This window comes from Astyanax mexicanus, chromosome 1, assembly GCF_023375975.1.
Source record: "Astyanax mexicanus isolate ESR-SI-001 chromosome 1, AstMex3_surface, whole genome shotgun sequence".
Taxonomy (NCBI): Eukaryota; Metazoa; Chordata; class Actinopteri; order Characiformes; family Acestrorhamphidae; genus Astyanax; species Astyanax mexicanus.
The window spans coordinates 34,625,844-34,648,413 of NC_064408.1; the positions used below are offsets into that span (position 1 = coordinate 34,625,844).

The 22,570-nt window shown below is 35.9% G+C and overlaps 1 protein-coding gene across 1 annotated transcript; it reads left to right on the forward strand.

The window, feature by feature from the left end:
- The first annotated feature begins 12,269 nt into the window (after positions 1–12,269).
- chmp1b (charged multivesicular body protein 1B) lies at positions 12,270–21,173 on the forward strand. Its single transcript, XM_007257505.4, has 8 exons — positions 12,270–12,424; positions 16,710–16,807; positions 17,619–17,765; positions 18,009–18,077; positions 18,356–18,463; positions 18,556–18,599; positions 19,268–19,340; positions 19,460–21,173. Exons 1-8 carry the CDS (start codon positions 12,409–12,411, stop codon positions 19,502–19,504), a joined length of 600 nt encoding a protein of 199 aa, XP_007257567.1. The 5' UTR covers positions 12,270–12,408; the 3' UTR covers positions 19,505–21,173.
- The last annotated feature ends 1,397 nt before the right edge of the window (positions 21,174–22,570 follow it).

Below are 22,570 nucleotides of genomic sequence, written 5' to 3' on the forward strand. Positions count from 1 at the left end.
AGTGCAGTGCTTGAAAACAGATGGTCTCGAAGGATTAATTTTTTTTTTTTTGTGTTAATGTAATTTTTACACTAATCACAGTTTTTGTCATATGTTACTTTATAATTTCAGCCACTGACCTAGGCTTAGAGTCTCTGTAAAACACAAATTCCACCGGAGATCCTATGTAACACTAGTCACTTACTCAGAGGTGGGTAGTCCAGGACCAGAAAGTTAAAATCCACAAATCCAACCTGGCTGAGCTGCCCAGGCAGTTGGAACAAAATCCCCAGGGTGGATTTTTACTTTCTAGACCTGGACTACCTACCTCTGCTTACACAAGATGGCTAATATTGGGAAAAACTGCACTACCCCTTAATGCACTGTTTTCAGTGCGTTCCCCCTTGATTCTTTTGATGAAAGCCCGAAGTAGACATGAAGTTTAGAGAGAGAGTATACTTGATCTTCAGAAAATTTGTTACAGCAGGGATCCTTGGGGACACCTTCCAGTTTCAAGAAAAGAGTTCAGAAGGCCCCCAGAACTGGTTTTAACTGATTCGTTACCAATACTTGTTTATGTAAAATTGTTTTAAGCATATGTTCTTTTGCTAGCACTGCTTGACCCAAATATGTGTCGTTGACAATATGGTTATCTACTCGCCCCAGCTGTGGCCTAAAAGTTAGTTTGACAATTGAATAGAGGAGTTATCAGCTTGGTGGCTCGGGCTGGCTGTCTTCTCACCTGTTACTTTTGTAGAACACTCAATACCCCTTACACTAACACAATGAGCCTATTTCCTGAAAATGATAAAACTTCTGCTACTGCTACTTTAAGTCACGGCATATATCTGATAGTTATTAGAGAATATTGAACACTTTTATTAAGGCATCAATGTTATACCTTTGACTCCCTCACTGACTTCTTACTTCTGTCACAAGTACAGACCATTCCATTATACATGACAACTTTGCAAAGAGTTTTACTGTTAGGGCCTGTTTTGTAAGTAACTTCTAAGCATCCATACACTCACACACACACACACATTATTCTGAGTTTATAAGAGGAAACTAAATATTGATTAAGTAATTATTTAGCAATTGTTAGCCTAAGAACCAGTACCTTTCTTAACACATGCTACCTAAATAACTAGTGCAAACAGAACTGTTATAAACATACACACCTACCTATCTTAATTGTACTTTGCTGCTGGGCAAAGCATTTAACCCTGATGTGTTATTTGCACAAATGACCCAGGAACGAACTGCCATGTTGTTCCTAGTGCTGTGAGCTCCTATCTGACGAGGCGTGTCGGCTTCGGCGAGGACATGAATACTAAATCACAAGTAGACGTAGACACAAAGCTTTTCCTGATCGAGTATTTTCTTTTACTAGCTACTGCAGACAATGGAGGCTGAGGAAGAATTTAATGTGCAACATGCATATACAACTCAGAGAGACCTACTGTATTTCACAAATAACAAGAAAAAGTGGATTTTAGTGGAATGAGACATTTAAACATTTAAATTGACTTAAATTGATTTAAATTTACTTCTTCAACTAACCTAACAAATTTAACTCCTGTCGATACTTTATAGCGGTGGCAGATTTTTGTGGCTAAGACGATTAAGAGACTCCATAAATACATTTAATTCAACAAGAAAAAACATAAAGGGCTGACCCTTTACCAAACTTTAAGGTGTGCAGATAATAGGCTTGTTCGACTTAACCCGGCGCTGCGCAGTCCGATCGCCGCCTGGCTCGGTATGGTGCATGCTGGTTAGTTTTTTTGTCCGACTTGCGTCTGCGCCTTCATCACGTGACGATGACTTCCGGCGTTATAGTCCCGCGAGTGAAATCTATGGAACGCCAAAAGTCCCAAAAAACGCCTGGACCAGACGCCTTTTATCGAAAAGAACGGCGTAAAATACGGCGTTCTGTGTGGGTTTTACGCCGTAATATACGCCGTATGATTTCAAGACGCCGTAATATACGCCGTATGATTTCACGACGGCGTTAAAAACGCCGCTAAAAGCACAGAAGACGCCGTTTCCCACGGCGTTTTTCTATGGCAAGCCAAATGGGTCAGAATTCGCCTGGGTCTGACGGCGCTTAAAGCGTGCGTAATACTTAAAAAACGCCGTCCAAAACGCCGTGCAGGGCTTACTTTTACGCCTTGGAACAAACGCGAGGCGCCGCCAGGCGTTTAAGAGCGTGTGGCGGCGCCAGGCGCTTACATAACGCCACCACGCGTTTTCATAACGCCTCCAGGCGTTCCATATGCAAAAACGGACAGAATATACATATCCCCTCCTTCTCCAAGCAGTTCAGCCCTCTGACTCTGTCAGGGAACTATATCTCCTGTTAAAATAAAAGCCCCCAAGTGCTTCAAATGTCTGCTGTGTTATTAGATGTGCTAGATTCATGTATTTCTGGCTAAACTGGGCTTTGCAAAATGTAGTCCCTGATTAAAACATAACAAAATGTAATCAAACGTACTTATTTTTTATCAACTCTTTCATTGCTGGCCTATTTAGTAATCATGTTTAATTTGTCTGATGCCGCAAGACCTGAGCCAGCCAACACACACACACACACACACACACACACACGCACACACACACACACACACACACACACACACACTCTCTCTCGAAGGCATTGGGGATTTTAATAAAACGCGCAATACAGAGACCACCACAGCATACAGAATGAATGCATAAATGGAGAAATTAGGAAATCAACCGGACACACAAAATCCAGCAACACATTTAGCAGATCTGTGTAGAGATTCTATACGTTTTAGGGTCACTCTTAAAAAAATAAAAACTGTTCACTATGAGATCGTAATATTCCGAATCATTCAGTATTCAAGGTATTCCTTAATTAAATTGTTTTTGATCATGGTACATCCTTATATTATTTTTTGCTTTCTTACTTTTTAAATAAAAGCCCTTTTTGTATCGCTGCCGCTCAAACGGGCAGCGTGGGTCTAAAATGAGCCACATTCATTTTCTATGCTACTTCAAGTATGGCTGTGTGGTTCTATGATATATTTTAGCAACGCATTAATTCCGTCGTTCAGAATTTAATTGACGAATTTATGAATGAGTGTTTCTTTTGCACAAATCTTCATTTTCATTCTCCTTACACAGGTTTACACACACGGGTCAGACACAACGCACATGAATTTACCATTTCACAGCTCAGCACAGCTCCCTCAGTACTGTTTTACGATAACATCACCTTAGAAAATATTTGATGCCACTAGTGAAAGATAACTGTATATAATATTTGATTAGGATTAGGTTACCATTAGAGTGAGAATATTACCTGTCAGAAAGTTACAAGTACTTATTATTAGATGTTGACATATTCTATTTTAGTTAGCTTAATATACTGTAGTACTTTGTTAGGCCATTTAGCTACAGGGTGTGTTTATAATAATGTTCTTGGTGACAGTAACTGAAATATTTTATTAATTTAAAGAATAAACATTTTTAATAAAATAAATAGTACAGTCTAATATAGGATAATAATAATAATAATAATAATAATAATAATAATAATAATAATAATAATAATAATAATAATAATATTGACATTATTTTGACATATTCTATTTTAGTTAGCATTCTGAATATTTTGTAGATTTTTTTAAAAACTGCACACACACACACACACTTTTATTATTACTATTATTATTATTAATATAATTTGATATTATTATTATTATTATTATTATTATATTGATATAATTATTATTATATTGAATTAATAAATTATTTAAACAAGCCCGGAGTGGCTAATCGGGAGGATTCCCGATGGGCCGGGGCGAGTTTGGGCCGGTTGGACGGAAAAAAATTATTTACCCTCACTTCTCTAATCTTATTCTTGCATTCATTGCCATTCAACTACGTATGCACTCTCTATTCGTCTGACAACACAGCCCCTACGTCGGGTTTAACCATCTGAGGGAATTCTCCTCTCCCAAATGTTTGAGTTGGTTGCGTCCACGAGTGGTCTTTTCTGAAGCGATCAAATTAAATGCAGCAACAGAATAGCACAAAGCGTCAGATGACTGTGATGGAGGGTAAAAAGAGGCCAGGTGGAGCCGAAAAGGCCAGATTAAAAAAAGAAAGAAGATGGAATCATATTTTTCCTGAATCCTAAATAAAAATGCAAAACATATTTATAATGCGTGCAGAGTAGAATATTTTCGCTTTGTTTAAGTGCGCAAACTAAATTTTTCCCGCACTTTATTTACCGCGGTGGTTACGCAAAAAAAAAAACGGTAAAACATTTAATTCAGGGCCGGAGTGGGCCCTTTTTTCAGCCCGGGAGTTTCGTGCCCAAATCCAGCCCATTTTTTCCATGGAGCAGGAATTTGAATAAATAAAACAGCAGCTAGATCTTACAATGCCTTTTTATTACATATAAGTACAAGTATATGTTGGTAAGTTAACAGAACACCCTTCACCTAAACACGTTTAATTCCAATTTAAATCAAATAAAGATTTAAAAGGTAATTAATTTGACTTAAAAGTAGTGCTGGGCGATATGGGAAAATATTTTATATATATATATATATATATATCACAATAACGATATATATCATGATATACCACATTTATATAAATCAATTATAAATAAATTAACAAACACGAAACTGAGGGTATTTAATCTGTAATTTCAGTTCGTTTTAGTTTTTTTTCTTTTAATCACCGTTTTTATTCGTTTCAGTTAATGAGAAGTTTCGTTAACAATAAGACTTGGTTACTTAGCTATATGGTGATTATCATGCAATAGCTTTATATAAAATTAAAATAGTATTAAAAAACAGATGACATCACAGACTATTTCCTGGAGCCCGACCAGCTGAGGAAAGTGATGCGCTCATCTGCGCGTTTGAAGCTCTGCAGGTGGATTAATATGTGCGCGGCTCGCGGGGATCTGGCGCTAATTCTATTGCTTTGGGGCTGCATGACATTCAGTCTCTCAGTCTGCCAGTCAGACTACAGTGTCAGCATATATCAGGTGCGTTTTCGTACAGGACAAACCATTCAAACATGCGAATGAGATCTCAGCACCTGATTAAAAAAATCACACAGTGTCTGTCTGGCTTAAAATTAGATACAGCTATTATATTATATTATAATTAATAAATAAATATTCATTTAAAAGACCAGGGAAACGTTCTGTATGCTAACAAGCTAGAAGCTAATAAGCTAATAACAACATTTAATAAAAACAGAAAAATAGATGTAAAATAGGAAAATAACCAACTAAACTAAGCTCAAAATGCTAAAAGAAATATAATCTAACGAATTCTAAAAGATCAAAATGAAATAGTGGATCCTCAAAGCAGTAGCTTAAAGACAGAATATAAAGCTTTACCAGATTCAAAATCTTAATTCTAATAAACAAGGCATATTTCGCCCTAAATGTTTATTTCCTGAAAGGACATACAGCTAGATACTGAAAAGCAGAGATTCTAGGCTTTACAATTAAAAAAATAATTATTCATAAACACAAAAAGATATTAACTATGACATATTTCTGGCCCGTCGGCGGGCCAGGGCGTGTTAAGAGGTTAATGATGTGTATTGGGCTCTACAAAATAAACTACGCTAAATCGACATTGTAAACGTTGCCCAATAGCTGACGATTCAAGATTATTTCCATATCTCTGTTTACCGGCTGCAGCTGAAGTCTGTCTTCTGGAAAACAAGTTTGTTAATTTTGCACATTTGGCTGCTTCTTCTTCCATCTTCTTTCTTTTTTTAATCTGGCCTTTTCGGCTCCACCTGGCCTCTTTTTACCCTCCATCACAGTCGTCTGACGCTTTGTGCTATTCTGTTGCTGCATTTAATTTGATCGCTTCAGAAAAGACCACTCGTGGACGCAACCAACTCAAACATTTGGGAGAGGAGAATTCCCTCAGATGGTTAAACCCGACGTAGGGGCTGTGTTGTCAGACGAATAGAGAGTGCATACGTAGTTGAATGGCAATGAATGCAAGAATAAGATTAGAGAAGTGAGGGTAAATAATTTTTTTCCGTCCAACCGGCCCAAACTCGCCCCGGCCCATCGGGAATCCTCCCGATTAGCCACTCCGGGCTTGTTTAAATAATTTATTAATTCAATATAATAATAATTGTATCAATATAATAATAATAATAATAATAATAATAATAATAATAATAATAATAATAATAATAATATCAAATTATATTAATAATAATAATAGTAATAATAAAAGTGTGTGTGTGTGTGTGTGCAGTTTTTAAAAAATCTACAAAATATTCAGAATGCTAACTAAAATAGAATATGTCAAAATAATGTCAATATTATTATTATTATTATTATTATTATTATTATTATTATTATCATTATCCTATATTAGACTGTACTATTTATTTTATTAAAAATGTTTATTCTTTAAATTAATAAAATATTTCAGTTACTGTCACCAAGAACATTATTATAAACACACCCTGTAGCTAAATGGCCTAACAAAGTACTACAGTATATTAAGCTAACTAAAATAGAATATGTCAACATCTAATAATAAGTACTTGTAACTTTCTGACAGGTAATATTCTCACTCTAATGGTAACCTAATCCTAATCAAATATTATATACAGTTATCTTTCACTAGTGGCATCAAATATTTTCTAAGGTGATGTTATCGTAAAACAGTACTGAGGGAGCTGTGCTGAGCTGTGAAATGGTAAATTCATGTGCGTTGTGTCTGACCCGTGTGTGTAAACCTGTGTAAGGAGAATGAAAATGAAGATTTGTGCAAAAGAAACACTCATTCATAAATTCGTCAATTAAATTCTGAACGACGGAATTAATGCGTTGCTAAAATATATCATAGAACCACACAGCCATACTTGAAGTAGCATAGAAAATGAATGTGGCTCATTTTAGACCCACGCTGCCCGTTTGAGCGGCAGCGATACAAAAAGGGCTTTTATTTAAAAAGTAAGAAAGCAAAAAATAATATAAGGATGTACCATGATCAAAAACAATTTAATTAAGGAATACCTTGAATACTGAATGATTCGGAATATTACGATCTCATAGTGAACAGTTTTTATTTTTTTAAGAGTGACCCTAAAACGTATAGAATCTCTACACAGATCTGCTAAATGTGTTGCTGGATTTTGTGTGTCCGGTTGATTTCCTAATTTCTCCATTTATGCATTCATTCTGTATGCTGTGGTGGTCTCTGTATTGCGCGTTTTATTAAAATCCCCAATGCCTTCGAGAGAGAGTTTGTGTGTGTGTGTGTGTGTGTGTGTGTGTGTGTGTGTGTGTGTGTGTGTGTGTTGGCTGGCTCAGGTCTTGCGGCATCAGACAAATTAAACATGATTACTAAATAGGCCAGCAATGAAAGAGTTGATAAAAAATAAGTACGTTTGATTACATTTTGTTATGTTTTAATCAGGGACTACATTTTGCAAAGCCCAGTTTAGCCAGAAATACATGAATCTAGCACATCTAATAACACAGCAGACATTTGAAGCACTTGGGGGCTTTTATTTTAACAGGAGATATAGTTCCCTGACAGAGTCAGAGGGCTGAACTGCTTGGAGAAGGAGGGGATATGTATATTCTGTCCGTTTTTGCATATGGAACGCCTGGAGGCGTTATGAAAACGCGTGGTGGCGTTATGTAAGCGCCTGGCGCCGCCACACGCTCTTAAACGCCTGGCGGCGCCTCGCGTTTGTTCCAAGGCGTAAAAGTAAGCCCTGCACGGCGTTTTGGACGGCGTTTTTTAAGTATTTCGCACGCTTTAAGCGCCGTCAGACCAAGGCGAATTCTGACCCATTTGGCTTGCCATATTTTTCGACCCTTTTTGCGCGTCGTACAGAGCGCCGTCTCAGTGCAATGAGACGGCGTAAAAAGCGGCGTTTTAGTGTCTCTCTTGACGCCGTAATAAGCGGCGTAAAAAGCGGCGTTTAATAATAAGATAATGAGCTCCACCTTCCAGTTTTGAAAGCCAATACATTTAAACTCTGTTCAGCCAATGCTCTTACAGAGAGACTCAGTCTAAAGCAATCACTGCAGATCCGAGCTCCTGAGCTCTTCAGACACAGTTTTTTAGACACAATTAACAATATACCATCTATAGACATTCCCGCTGGTGCTCATGCCTTTTATTAGTCTAATATTTATGCTGTATCAATGTAAAAATAAACTCTAGGTTTAGGTGAAAGCAAAATGCTGTGCAGCTCCCCACTTTTTTTTTATCCAGACGGAAATCACATCACCTTGTCAGTATATCACACATGAAGAACCCTATTGTTGCAAAAACATCAGGGTTTCAATAAATGAATTTATTAATTTATTAAATTAGTTACAAATTATATTAGGAAGCTGATTCTTCTTATTTTTATTCTTATTAAAATATTATAATTATACAGTATAATTATAATATATTATATATATATATATTATATTATATAAAATTATATATTATAATTATATAATATTATTATTATAAGATGTAAATTATTCTTAATTTACTATGAATATTATTGTTTTGTTGTTGTTTAAGCATAATATTATTAATATTAGTTTTTATGCTTCAGCAGATCCGGTAATTTTTTCTATTTCCATAAGGAAACAAGTAATGTCATTTACAGACATAGACTTACAAGTTACATATTTATTATATTTATATTTATTATTATATTATATTTACTTCAGTCGCTTAGAAACCTTCATTAAATTATTAATCTGGCTCTTTACACATTCCCGCTGGTGCTCATGCCTTTTATTAGTCTAATATTTATGCTGTTCAATGTATTTTAAATAAAATTAATAGTAGTAGGGACGCCCCTTGTGCATGAATTTTATTAATTAACAGTGTGTTTCTTTTTAGGCTACGTTTGGTAAATGATAGCGAATAGGGTCATTCTGCTATATTACAAGAGTTTCTTGGTTTATTAGCTCTTAAATATTTGGCCAGGAACTGTATCAGTATTTATATTATTTGAAGGATCTAAATAACAGGAGTGTTAGTAATCATAAAATGTAAGGAAACGTAAATGTTTATGATATACAATGATAAACCAAAAAACACTTAAAAAAACACCCCTACAGCTGAATATTCAAGGACACGGAGGTGTTGGTAGAGAGAAGGATGACGGCTAAATTTATACTCCACGAAGAACACTCTCAATCACTGGATAGCTCAACTTACCGATCATTCAATCATTCAATCAATAAACCTTTTTTTCCTCTCGGGAGTACATCATTTCCAGTGTAGCCAAGCATTTACAATTTAAAAGGGACTGACAACATTGAGTAAGAAAATAGAATTAATAAGAATAAATTAAAAAAAATGTATATATATATATATATATATATATATATATATATATATATATATATAATCAATGCCAGGCTGATTTGCCCCTGTTTGTGCAAATAAATGATTTTTAAGACCACCAGAGACACAATTATGAAAATATGAAAATTGCAAAAAGTACACAACAACAATGTTAAATTCAAAGGATTTACAGTAAGATTTAAAGGCCTTTTTAGGGCAAATAAATGACAAGACTTGATAAGACATCCGCAAACCGTGAATAGGTGTCTATACACAGGAACGTCGCTATAGCCCCTTTTTAGGGATGTTTTAATTGTTTTTACAGAAGTGTCTCTCTAATATGTTAAAAATATTAAAATCTTAAAGTATACTACAATTAAAGAATTTTAGTAACAAAATCAATCTCCCCACGCAGCGCGAAAGATCTGATCCACTTTGTCTCGGAGCCGCGTCAAGAAAAATGCATACACGCACGCAAAATTAAACAGCGCTTTTTTAAGCTAATGATCCAGGCTGTCCAGCATTTAGACTGGAGTGAGTTAGGCTAGCTGTGGTGCTGTTGGTCAGTTTGTGTGTTTATAATAAATACTGTGTATTGTACTGCCTGTATGTGTATCAGCTAATTGATGTTACATAATAATAGAATATGACGAGATAAGTTGACACTCATAATGTGCGTGGGGCTTGCCAATGAGTTTGGATATTGGATAGATTTTCCAAAGCAAAGAGCCAGATTAATAATTTAATGAAGGTTTCTAAGCGACTGAAGTAAATATAATATAATAATAAATATAAATATAATAAATATGTAACTTGTGAGTCTATGTCTGTAAATGACATTACTTGTTTCCTTATGGAAATAGAAAAATTACCGGATCTGCTGAAGCATAAAAACTAATATTAATAATATTATGCTTAAACAACAACAAAACAATAATATTCATAGTAAATTAAGAATAATTTACATCTTATAATAATAATAATATTATATAATTATAATATATAATTTTATATAATATAATATATATATATATAATATATTATAATTATACTGTATAATTATAATATTTTAATAAGAATAAAAATAAGAAGAATCAGCTTCCTAATATAATTTGTAACTAATTTGATAAATTAATAAATTCATTTATTGAAACCCTGATGTTTTTGCAACAATAGGGTTCTTCATGTGTGATATACTGACAAGGTGATGTGATTTCCGTCTGGATAAAAAAAAAGTGGGGAGCTGCACAGCATTTTGCTTTCACCTAAACCTAGAGTTTATTTTTACATTGATACAGCATAAATATTAGACTAATAAAAGGCATGAGCACCAGCGGGAATGTCTATAGATGGTATATTGTTAATTGTGTCTAAAAAACTGTGTCTGAAGAGCTCAGGAGCTCGGATCTGCAGTGAATTGCTTTAGACTGAGTCTCTCTGTAAGAGCATTGGCTGAACAGAGTTTAAATGTATTGGCTTTCAAAACTGGAAGGTGGAGCTCATTATCTTATTATTAAACGCCGCTTTTTACGCCGCTTATTACGGCGTCAAGAGAGACACTAAGGGTGAATCCCATTTCTCCCCTTGGCCCTACCCCTTACCCCTACCCCTCTGTTTTGCGCGTGCACGTCAAGGGGTAGGGGTGTCCCGATTCCTGTTAGGATGAAGTGGTAGGGGTAAGGAGTAGGGCTAGTTAGCCCTTCAAACGGAGATTTTCCAGACCCACACTTCGTACCGAGGGGTATGAGAATGACTGGTAAGATGGCGGAACAAGCGACCAAAGAAAGTATTTTCCATGTTAAAAATTACGATTAGCACTGTATTACCTTAGTTTATTGTGTAGTTTTGATGTTTTATGGCTGAATTCTTCGTAACAAGCATAAAAAGTTCGCTAGTAGTTCGTTTCGGTAGCTAGCTAGCTAGCTAACTTTCCCGTTCCACCTTAAATGGTGCAACAGACGGCAGGCGCTACCGCATTTAAGGCGGAACGGAAAAAATAAATCAAATAAAAAATAATCAGAGCTAATTTCAGCTCCCCATCACAGAGGAATTAAGGAATGGACAATATTAATTAATTTCTGCACATCTTGCCCCCTTTCTGTACACATACAATGCCCTAAAGTTAACTAGTTAACCAGCAGCTAGGCTACTGAACTTTAGCGCTCCACTGCTATCATCACATCAGCCCAGCAGGGTCACCTACACACCACCGCTAGTAGCCTGGTCATAAATCAGTGCTATTTATCTATGTATTTATTGTTCATTGACAAACATCATTGTGATATACCAGTGATTCCTCTGTCACTGAGGACCCATATTCTTGCACATTATATTGTTTTTGGAACACATTACCTGCTCCAGGACCAGTGTTGGGAACCAGTGTGATATACAATTTCTAGTATATTATGGAGGCTATTTTCAATAAGATTCACCTTTCACCGGGTGCTTGAAGGGTTGTCCCAATTCCTAGGGGTAGGATTTTACCCCTTCCCCTTGTAACTCCGTTTCAAGGGGAAGGATTACACTCGAAAAGAAGGGGTAGGGGTAAGGGGTAGGGCCAAGGGGAGAAATGGGATTCACCCATAAACGCCGCTTTTTACGCCGTCTCATTGCACTGAGACGGCGCTCTGTACGACGCGCAAAAAGGGTCGAAAAACGCCGTGGGAAACGGCGTCTTCTGTGCTTTTAGCGGCGTTTTTAACGCCGTCGTGAAATCATACGGCGTATATTACGGCGTCTTGAAATCATACGGCGTATATTACGGCGTAAAACCCACACAGAACGCCGTATTTTACGCCGTTCTTTTCGATAAAAGGCGTCTGGTCCAGGCGTTTTTTGGGCCTTTTGGCGTTCCATACGAACAAGCCTAATATTTCACGAAGAGGGATTATTTCGATTGGCTATATGAAACCACTGCCCATGACGTCACCCCAGACCGCGTGACCGTGCGTCAGTCCTCCAGCTGCGCGGAGAAGACGGAAGTGATCGCTGGGTTTGGGAGCGAGAGAAGAAACGGAGCAAAACAAACCCGATTGAAGCGGTTTATTCAGCGGATCTGGGAGAAATCTCAACATAAAGAGTCAACATGCCGAACATGGAGCGTATCCTTCAGTGTGAGAGAGTGGAGGCGGGCTGAGGGTGCGGGAGGGCCTCTGGAGTTACTAAGTTAGTGCTGCTTCTCCTGCCTGAAGTTAAACTGCTGTTGTTTACAGGGGGGTTGTTTATATTTTAGTATATATGAGAGAGTTTGAGGAGTTCTGATCTTAAACGGTGAAACGTGTGATATTTAGAGAATTAGAGAGGTTTTTATGTGACTAGAGGTTAAGCTTTTCCAGTTCACGGGTTTCTCAATCCAGTTTCTCATTCCACCTTAAATCGTGAAGCTCCGCAGGCGCTGGAGGGCAGCGGCTCCCCGCTGGTGAATGGGTTATATTGGTTCATATTTAAGGTGGAACGGAAGAGTTGAAGAAGAAACCAGTTCAGCCGTTCTGTTTGTGTTGTGAACAGATTTAGAGATATATGTTAGCTATCCTATGTTTACTAACTTTACCATGTACAGTGTTTCTTAAAATACTGGGTTTCCTAAAACGTGTGGTGTCAGTGTAATTTTATACGATGAAGTAAAACAAGCTTTAGTTTTTTTTTCTTTTCATGTAAAAGCAGCAGAGTTTCCCATTTGAGAACAGTAGTTAGCTGTTAGCTGAGTTAGCTAGGTTAGCTTGTTCCTGTGACGTGATGCCGTTAGCAGTGAGGTCCACACCTGTGATACAGGTTAGAGGAGTTTCACTGGAGCAGACTAGTGGTGACTAACCTTATATATTCTCCACTTTCCTGTAGAGTTTGAGTATATAATAATATTACAATTTTTATGGGATTTAACTGTTACAGTCCATTTAAAATGGTAACACTTTTTATTTTATCATTGAGGCGAAAAAAATTCTTTAGTATCTATTTAGTTCTATTTCATTCATTAACATGTAGAGCCTAACTCCAGTTTTCTGTTTCAAGTTTATTATTTTGTGTTGATTTAGCTCCTGAACAGTTTAATTTTCTGACCAAATTCAAAAATAGAAAATTGGGTGTAAAACTTCACCATTTTCTATTTAATTCAGTATAGTGAAGAAGAAAGTTTTTTTTTTCGATTTTTTATTAATCTAGTTTTTAATTTCAGCCTTTTCCAAACAGAATTTAAAAAAAAAAGAAAAGTTGAATCTTCTCTTAATTTTCAGAATTTTCAATTTTCTCTCAATTTTTGTATTTCGTAACACAACTGAAATTTTATTTGTGAGGGGCATAGATAGAAAAAAATGTATCCCAAAAATAAATGTTGATGTAAATAAAATAAACTGACTATAACTATACATAAAGGGCTCGTAATAGCCATTAATAAGTTCAGCAATTCTTAAGTAATAATAATAAGTAATAACTATACATTGTACAAAAAGTTGGTAAAATAATTAATGCGACAGACCTCATTCAAACTTGCTTCCTTTTCTTTGCTCAAAGATGCCGAGAGTCTGCGCTCTACTTTTGTAGAGAGATTTTAGAGGAGTCTGATTTCAATAAGTAACAGAAAATTGTCTCTCTGCCCAACCTTTTTTATTTTTATTTACAACAAAAAAAAGTTGTCTCATGTTACATTTACTTATGTCACATGTTACTTTTATTCACTGACTGACTCATCATGTCCTATTTTTACATGCCTCTGTTTGAATAACCCCATAAACAATGACATCACACACACCTTTCAGCTGCCTTCCTGAAAAAAAAATGTCTTATTGGTTTCTATTTAAGGTAGAATGGAAGAGTTGAAGAAGAAACCAGTTCAGTCATTCTGTTTGTGTTGAGAACAGATTTAGAGATATAGGTTAGCTAGGCTAGGTTTGCTAACTTTACCATGTACAGATATCGTGTTTCTTAAAAGACTGCGTTTCCTTTAGCATTTGGCGTAAGTGTAATTTTGTTCGATGAAGAAAACAAACTGTAGTCAAGGTTTTTCTTTTCATGTGGCTTTCTCTTTTGAGAACAGTAGTTGTTAGCTGAGTTAGTTAGGTAGGCCTGTTTCTGTGACATGCTGCCGTTAGCAGTGAGGTCCACACCTGTAATACAGATTAGAGGACATCATTCTTGCTTCATTTGCTGTGCTGTGAGATGCTGAGAGTCTGCACTTTGTAGGGGAAATTTGGAGGAGTTTGATTTCACTGAAGTAACAAAAAATTGTTTCTAAGCCCAACTTTTTTTTTGTTGATGTACAACAAAGAAAGTGGGCTCATGTAACATTTACTGATAATGTTACATGCTCCTATATATATATATATATATATATATATATATATATATATATATATATATATATATATATATATATATATACAGTGCCCTCCATAATTATTGGCACCCCTGGTTAAGATGTGTTCTTTAGCTTCTCATAAATAGAGTTTTGTTCAAAATAATATAGGACCACGATGGGAAAAAAAAGTAAAGTCCAACCTTTAACTCAAGTAAATTTTAAGGGGGAAATAAAATCCCTGACTAAGAAATAATTATTCTTCATAAAATCACCTGTTCCACAATTATTGGCACCCCTAACAATTCTTAGGAAATAAATTTAATAAAAGTATTTCTGTCACTTCTACAGTAGTTTACGAAGTTGATCAGAGTATGTAGGAACATTTAATTAGTAATTCACAACTTCCTGTTTCCCTGGGGTATAAATATGACGTGACACAGATGCCATTTATCTTCAACATGGGAAAGACAAAGGAACATACCATTCAAGTGAGGCAGATGTGTGTTGACCTTCACAACTCAGGCAATGGCTACAAGAAAATCGCTACTCGCCTACACCTGTCCATATCTACTGTCAGAGGAATTATTAAGAAGTTTAAAACAACTGGAACAGTGGTAAACAAGCCTGGACGAGGACGCAAGTTTATTTTGCCACCACGCACAGTGAGGAGGATGATAAGAGAAATAAAAAGTTCTCCAAAGTTCACTGTTACAGAATTGCAACAAATGGTAGCTTCTTGGGGTCACAAAGTCTCCAAAACAACCATCAGGCGCTATCTACATGCCAACAAGCTGTTTGGGAGGCATGCACGGAAGAAACCATTTCTCACTCACAATCATAAACGCAAACTTCAACTGGGACCGTGTGCTTTGGTCAGATGAAACAAAGATAGAGCTTTTTGGCAGCAAATGCTCTAAGTGGTCTGGCGTAACACAAGAGCTGAGTATGCAGAAAAGCACCTCATGCCCACTGTGAAATACGGCGGGGGATCAGTGATGCTGTGGGCCTGTTTCTCTTCTAAAGGCCCTGGGAACCTTGTTAGGGTGCATGGCATCATGAATGCTCTAAAATACCAGGACATTTTAAAACAAAATCTGGTGGCTTCTGCCCGAAAGCTGAAGATGGGTCGTCACTGGGTCTTTCAGCAAGATAATGACCCTAAACATGTGGCCAAATCTACACAGAAATGGTTCACCGCACACAGAATCAAGCTCCTCCCATGGCCATCTCAGTCCCCAGACCTCAACCCCATTGAAAACCTGTGGGGTGAGCTGAAGAGGAGAGTGCAGAGGAGAGGACCCAGGTCGTTGGATGATTTAGAGAGAATGTGCAAAGAGGAATGGTCAAAGATCCCTCTTTCTGTATTCTCCCATCTTGTGAAACATTACAGGAGAAGATTAGGTGCTGTTTTGTTGGCAAAAGGGGGTTGTACAAAGTATTAACATCAGGGGTGCTAATAATTGTGGCACACATGATTTGATGTTAAATAATTATTTCTTAATGTGGGATTTTTTTCCTACTGAATAAATTCACTTGAGTTAAAGGTTGTATTTTACTCTTTTTTTCCATCGTGGTCCTATATTATTTTGAACAAAACTCAATTTATGAGAAGCTAAAGAACACATCTTAACCAGGGGTGCCAATAATTATGGAGGGCACTGTATATATATATATATATATATATATATATATATATATATATATATATATATATATATATATATATATATATTGCTGATATTTTTACCACAAATACATTCCTGTAGGTTCTTGTAAATTAAATAAGAGTAAGTACAACTATAGGGTTCTACCATTCAGAAATTAAAATAAAGTTAGTAAAAAAGTAGTTGGGTATGTGTGTGGTCTGGGCTCTGTAAACATTGTCACAAGATTATTATTATTTTATTATTATTATATTTTAGAGCAAGATCAAAAGCAGTTACAACATTGGACAACAACATTCCTAAATATATTAACTAATTCTGACTCAGCATGTCCTATTTTTACATGCCTCTGTTTAAATAACCCCATAGATAATGACATCAGAAACACATTTTAGCTGCACTTCCTTATGACTTCTTAACCTCTGACCCCAGAGCATTTGTTTAACCTGAAGTTTGCAGCCAAAGAGCTGCAGCGGAGCTCCAAAAAATGTGACAAAGAGGAGAAAGCGGAGAAGGCAAAAGTTAAAAAGGTGAGTCATACACCCACAGACACAAAGTCTCTGTATTTTTATAGATTTGCTTTGGCTAAACTTGTTTCTAAAGATCTGTAGAACGGTAATGTATTTGTGGACTGCAGTTTAGGCCCGGCCCTTACCACCACGTATCCATTAATGACTCTTTTATTTTATGTTAGATCTATTGCTGTTCCATTTGCCTTGATCTAAGACCTCTAGATTTCTTACATGTACATATGTGTTGGGGGTGCATGATATTGGAAAACAATTACATTGGGATATTTTGTTTTGCGTTATGCTGTATATTGCAATAAAAAAAAGAAATAACACCATATTTTCAAGTCATTTATCCTACATGTAAAGATATTAATGCAATCTGTATATGATGGACTGGAAATGGTGCCGTTTCTAATCTGGTTGATGACTGTTATATAAAATATAATATATATAAATATTTTATTCCCTTTTGTATCAAGCAGCAAAAAAAGCTTTAAGAAATGTATTTTGTAATAATAATTTGTAAATTATTATTCTGTTTTAGTGTTTTTATTAAACAGGCAACCAGTTATTTGAGTTTATTTTGTTCATTGTTTCTACACTTTGTATGTTTTGCTGTATAATCTACAAAAATGTCTGTACAAGTTATTATTATTAATATTATTATTATTATTATTGTACAGGCTCTTTTTTTGCTTTTATTCTTTTCATTATATTATTATTTTGATTATTATGATTTTTAGGACAATGATGATTTATTTATTTTTCTTCTTCTTCTTCTTCTTCTTTATATTATTATTATTATTATTGCTGTGTCTTGGCTGTCTAGGCAATTCAAAAGGGTAACATGGAAGTCGCACGCATTCATGCTGAAAACGCCATCAGGCAGAAGAACCAATCTGTAAACTTTCTCAGGATGAGTGCCAGAGTCGATGCTGTAGCAGCAAGAGTTCAGACTGCAGTCACTATGAACAAGGTTTATACACACAATTATACTTTCACTTATTACGTACAAGCTTAAAAGTTGTCATTAATGCAAACTTATTACATTAAAAACAAAGGACAACGTTTTCTTTCAAATTAAAAACAAAAATAAGTGATGCTTTTTAAAAAATACAAACTAAGCTAACTTGTACTGTAACTGAGCTGCTGTTATACTGAACATACTGCACATACTGCACAAGCATGGAAGAAATGAATGTTGACCTTTTCTATGCAGGTCACTAAGTCCATGGCCGGTGTGGTGAAAGGAATGGATGCAACTCTTAAGAGCATGAACTTGGAGAAGGTAGGTGTGTGTGTGTGTGTGTGTGTGTGTGTGTGTGTGTGTGTGTGTGTGTGTGTGTGTGTGTGTGTGTGTGTGTGTGTATGTGCGAGAGTTTGTGAGAGACAGAGAAGTGGGATGGGAAAAAAAATATTCAAGATAAAACTCTTTTGTGAGGCAGTATGTTAGATTTTTCTCATTGATCAAATCTCAGTCTCAGCATGCTTTATGTGTTTCTGCTGGTAGATTTTTTTTAAAAGCTGGTCACAGTGTAATTGTTATTTTTTTTCACCATTTCACAGATATCATCCCTGATGGATAAATTTGAGCGGCAGTTTGAAACACTGGATGTTCAGACACAACAGATGGAGGATACCATGAGCAGCACAACAACACTTACAACCCCACAGGTAACACATCAAAATCATATGCTTTCAGCCTCAAATACATTTAAATTAGTGTCCAGTGTAGGGTTAATAAAAGAGATTATTTACTCCTTCAGAGCCAAGTGGATAACCTGATGCATGAGATGGCAGATGAAGCTGGGTAAGAAAATAAACCTTATCATTTCACCTTTAAACTAATGTTTTTTTGTGTTGGAAATTGGAATAATGTTTAAGCATGCTATGTTCAGGCTAGTAAATTGAATATACAGTAGAGGCTCTATTCTTACTTAATGTTGAATGTTGGTTTTTACCACTGGATGCAGTGTTTACAAAATTCTTTGTTTAGTTAATCTTCTGGAGCTGAAGACTTCTTCACATTGTTTATGCTTGCTGTTGGACCTAACACTTAATTCAGGCCTGCTGTTTTACATGTTCTATAAAATGTATGCAAGCTTACAAATCTTAAGGCTTAAACATACTAATGGCAAACTATTGGACCTAAAGACCCTAAGATGTCACATTCACTCAAACTGAGGGGGTTCAAGGCCTCTAAAAACATGTTCGACTGTTCGAAAGGGTTTAATATAATGTTGATGCAAGATATTAAATAAACGTTTGGTATATACAGTGTGTATGCTGGACATAAAGACTCGAACACCATTCTCAAGCTACTCTAGCTGCTGGATCCAAATTCTCTAGCACGCTATGTTCAGACTAAGCTGATGGAGCTACAGGCTCTAATGCACTGCAGCTTAGAGTAGTTCTACAAACAGGTTAGCAAAATGCCAAGTTAAGTGTGTGTGTGTGTGTGCGTGTGTGCGCACACAGGCTGGAGCTGAACATGGAGCTTCCCCAGGGGCAAACTGGAACAGTGGCCAGCAGTGTGGCATCCACAGAACAGGTACAAAAACTTTGGATGTGCATGCTGTTACACACACTTATTGTTTTTTTCTTACACATGTTAACATTCCTTGCTCCATGATCATTTAAATCTCTCTCTCCCTCTCCCTTTCTTTATAGGATGAGCTTTCTCAGAGACTGGCCAAACTAAGAGACCAGATTTGAGCAGATCAGAGAGCGTGTGTGTGTGCGTGAGGGAAAGAGAGAGCTGTATGTGGGTGTGTCTGTCTGTGTGCCAGTGTGTGTTTGAGAGATACATATACTGTGTTAAATGACTGTCAAAAGCCCTAAACTTCATCATGCTACATATTTATGGGTCTTTGTTTTTATCACATTTGAACCCTGTGTCCACACATGGCTGCATTTTGTGATTCATGCACATCAAACTCTCCTCCATTCAGGAATATGTTTGTCCTCTCTAACAAAATTTGCTTAATTCCAATATTTGAGCTTCTAAAACGAGCAGTTTTTTTATGTTTCCAATGCCGGACAGCAATGTCAGTACATTTAGACCTGTCTGATCTTCAGTGCATGTCCACTTCCAGTCACACAGATTTCTCTTTCTGCAAATCAAAAAAAATCTGTTAGCCTTAGTGTCAGCATGCTGATCACTGTTTTTGCATATAGTATAGTTTAATAGCTGTTTAAAACAGTGTGAAAAAACAGTGTGGACACAGGGACTTCAGATCCAGCCATACTGAGTGTAATAGCTCCATAGCCAAACACTATGATGGTAAAATGTGTATATATATATACTTACCTCAAATATTCCTTTCTCACTGATTAGCACTTTATCTTAAGCCTTCATTTACACTGATCAGCCATAATATAAAAAAAATACCTTCTGCCGAAGCCGTTCTAAACTAATCAAAGAAAGAAATCCACAAGAAGATCTGATGGCTGGCTTGTGGTTAGCATGTTCACCTATCAGCACTGGGGTTTTGGGTTCAAGTCCATTCCTGGGTGGATATCGGGAGGCTACGTTGTAACTGTGTCCAGTTAGGTTACCTACAGGGACGTTTTTTTCCCCCAGTCTAAAAATATGGCGATCAGGTTAAAAAGCTACTAGAAATTGCCCTGGTGTAAGTATGCATGGTATGTTATGGATTGGCATTCCTCCTGGGGCAGTGTTTTTTGGTTGAGAATATGCTTCTAACCAGTATGTGATGGTTTGAGTGCTGGGTGTGAAGGATTGTCATTGATCATTGGGTTGTAGAATGGCACTAAATAAGTAATAATAATATTATAATAATAATAATAACAATAGTAATAACAGTTATTACTTAATGTACTAGAACTAGTTGTTGTTTTTTAGTGATTTTTGCAGGCTTAGCATTTTTGGATGATGATTCCTGTAGTGCAGCTCTGTGCAAATAAAAAAATATTTAGAATGAAAGGATATTATTACTAGCTAATGCAGATATATTATACATGTAACAGTTGAAGACTGTAGATAAAGTGCTACTCCATTTTTTTCTCCTGACTGGGTGAGAATGTAATTCTTTATTTTTGAATTTTAGCTTCAATATATGCAATTTTTGGGTTAATAATGTTCTTCAAGGATGCATCAGAACTCTCTTCCTCCAACCTTCTGTCCATCTGCTTTTCATTTGTTACCTGCAGCACAGGCGTATCTTAACATTCAAGAAGTTAGATGGTTAAGATATGGAAGCTTTAAGGTGTAATCCCAATTATTTATTTCTGTCTCTTAGATTAGATGATCCACGGCTGCAGATTATGTTGTACTGTCTTGATGTTTTGGTTTCAGACTTTGGGGAAACATACTGTCTACTGACAAAGAAAAAGAATTAAAATAAATATTTTATAACATTTACTACTAATGTGTGCATTGTTTTATCCCCATTCCACGACAGAAACTCAGAGGTTGTAAAGCAGTGGTTTGTGATTGTTCTGCTGGGTTTACATCTGTCAGAGCGATTGTTCCATAGGGTTCTGGATTCAGTGGAGCGCAGCACTGTGATTGCTCCATTGAGTTTATTTGTTGTCAGAATAAAAAAAAAAAAAAAAACTGTTTTCCCACTGAAACTCTGTCACACCATGTGGCTGCATAAGAGTGTCCATGCATGCAGTAATTACCTGGGATGAACATCAGAGGACAAACTGACAAATCCACACTCATTTACACATACATAACTACATTAAAATCAAAACCAATGAAATAGAAATAAATACAAAAAAGTAAATTTAAAAAAAACATTATATACATTTGTTATGTATGCTATATAATCACATTCATTTTAAAGTTCAAATATTATATATACATAAATGGTAAATATTAATCCACCTATAAATGGTAAAAGTTCTACTCAACTTCTATTCTAAAAGTATAAACTGGGAATGTACACTCACCATTCGATCCAAAATAATAAATAATCAAGGTCAACTTTGCATATGATCTTATAGAATATAAAAGTATAAATGGTAAGATTTAAACATTTCAAAATAGTCATATTAAAAAGCATACAATACTTTGTCTAATTTCACTATTTTGCTGGCCTGGTTTTGCTCACACACTGAATAATGGCTAACTTTGTCAGAATCTCCACCCTATTATTTGTCTACCCTGTTATGTCCACCCTGTTACGGCTATATCCACCCTGTTAAATATAGGATTTACATCTATAATTTAATTAAGACATAAGTCTTTTAAATAGTTATGCATATGTCTGTAACAGGGTGAACATCCTAGGTCAGAGACTTCATTAAAGATGTTTAAATAAGTGCTACAAATTATATGCCTGAGCTTGACCAAAATTAATTCTAAAAATGTTTGCATTCCCAGAAATTACCCAATAATGAAGTGTGTCTCGAAAAGATTTAGTTACGAGTATTACATTTTTCAGGATCTTGTGCAAGCTTCAACAAAACACAACACCACACATGCTATGAATGTCAGTTGATTAGCAAAAACAGCAACATTTTAAAATAAGGCTCCTTTATAAAGAGTAAATATTTTATAAAGGGGGTTATTATTGGTAATTAATTAGGTTGTAAGGTTATGCAATAGTATTGTTAGAGGTATAACACATATTAAATGATAACAGTTTATTTGGTATTTACACATCCACACACAATGTAAACTTTCCAAACTGAAGCAAGTTTTTTCTTTTTTTTTGATTGGCCTTTTATACTCTTGCTGTTCCTGGTCATGTTTAAATTTGAACACAATATGTGTCACAGTTTTCCTTATTATAATCATTTCTATTTAAT

Excerpts from the sequence above, each read along its gene's own strand:
- chmp1b (XM_007257505.4), top strand. Across the intron at positions 18,600-19,267 it reads GAGATGGCAGATGAAGCTGG|GCTGGAGCTGAACATGGAGC; the intron begins GTAAGAAAATAA and ends GTGCGCACACAG. Across the intron at positions 19,341-19,459 it reads GTGTGGCATCCACAGAACAG|GATGAGCTTTCTCAGAGACT; the intron begins GTACAAAAACTT and ends CTTTCTTTATAG.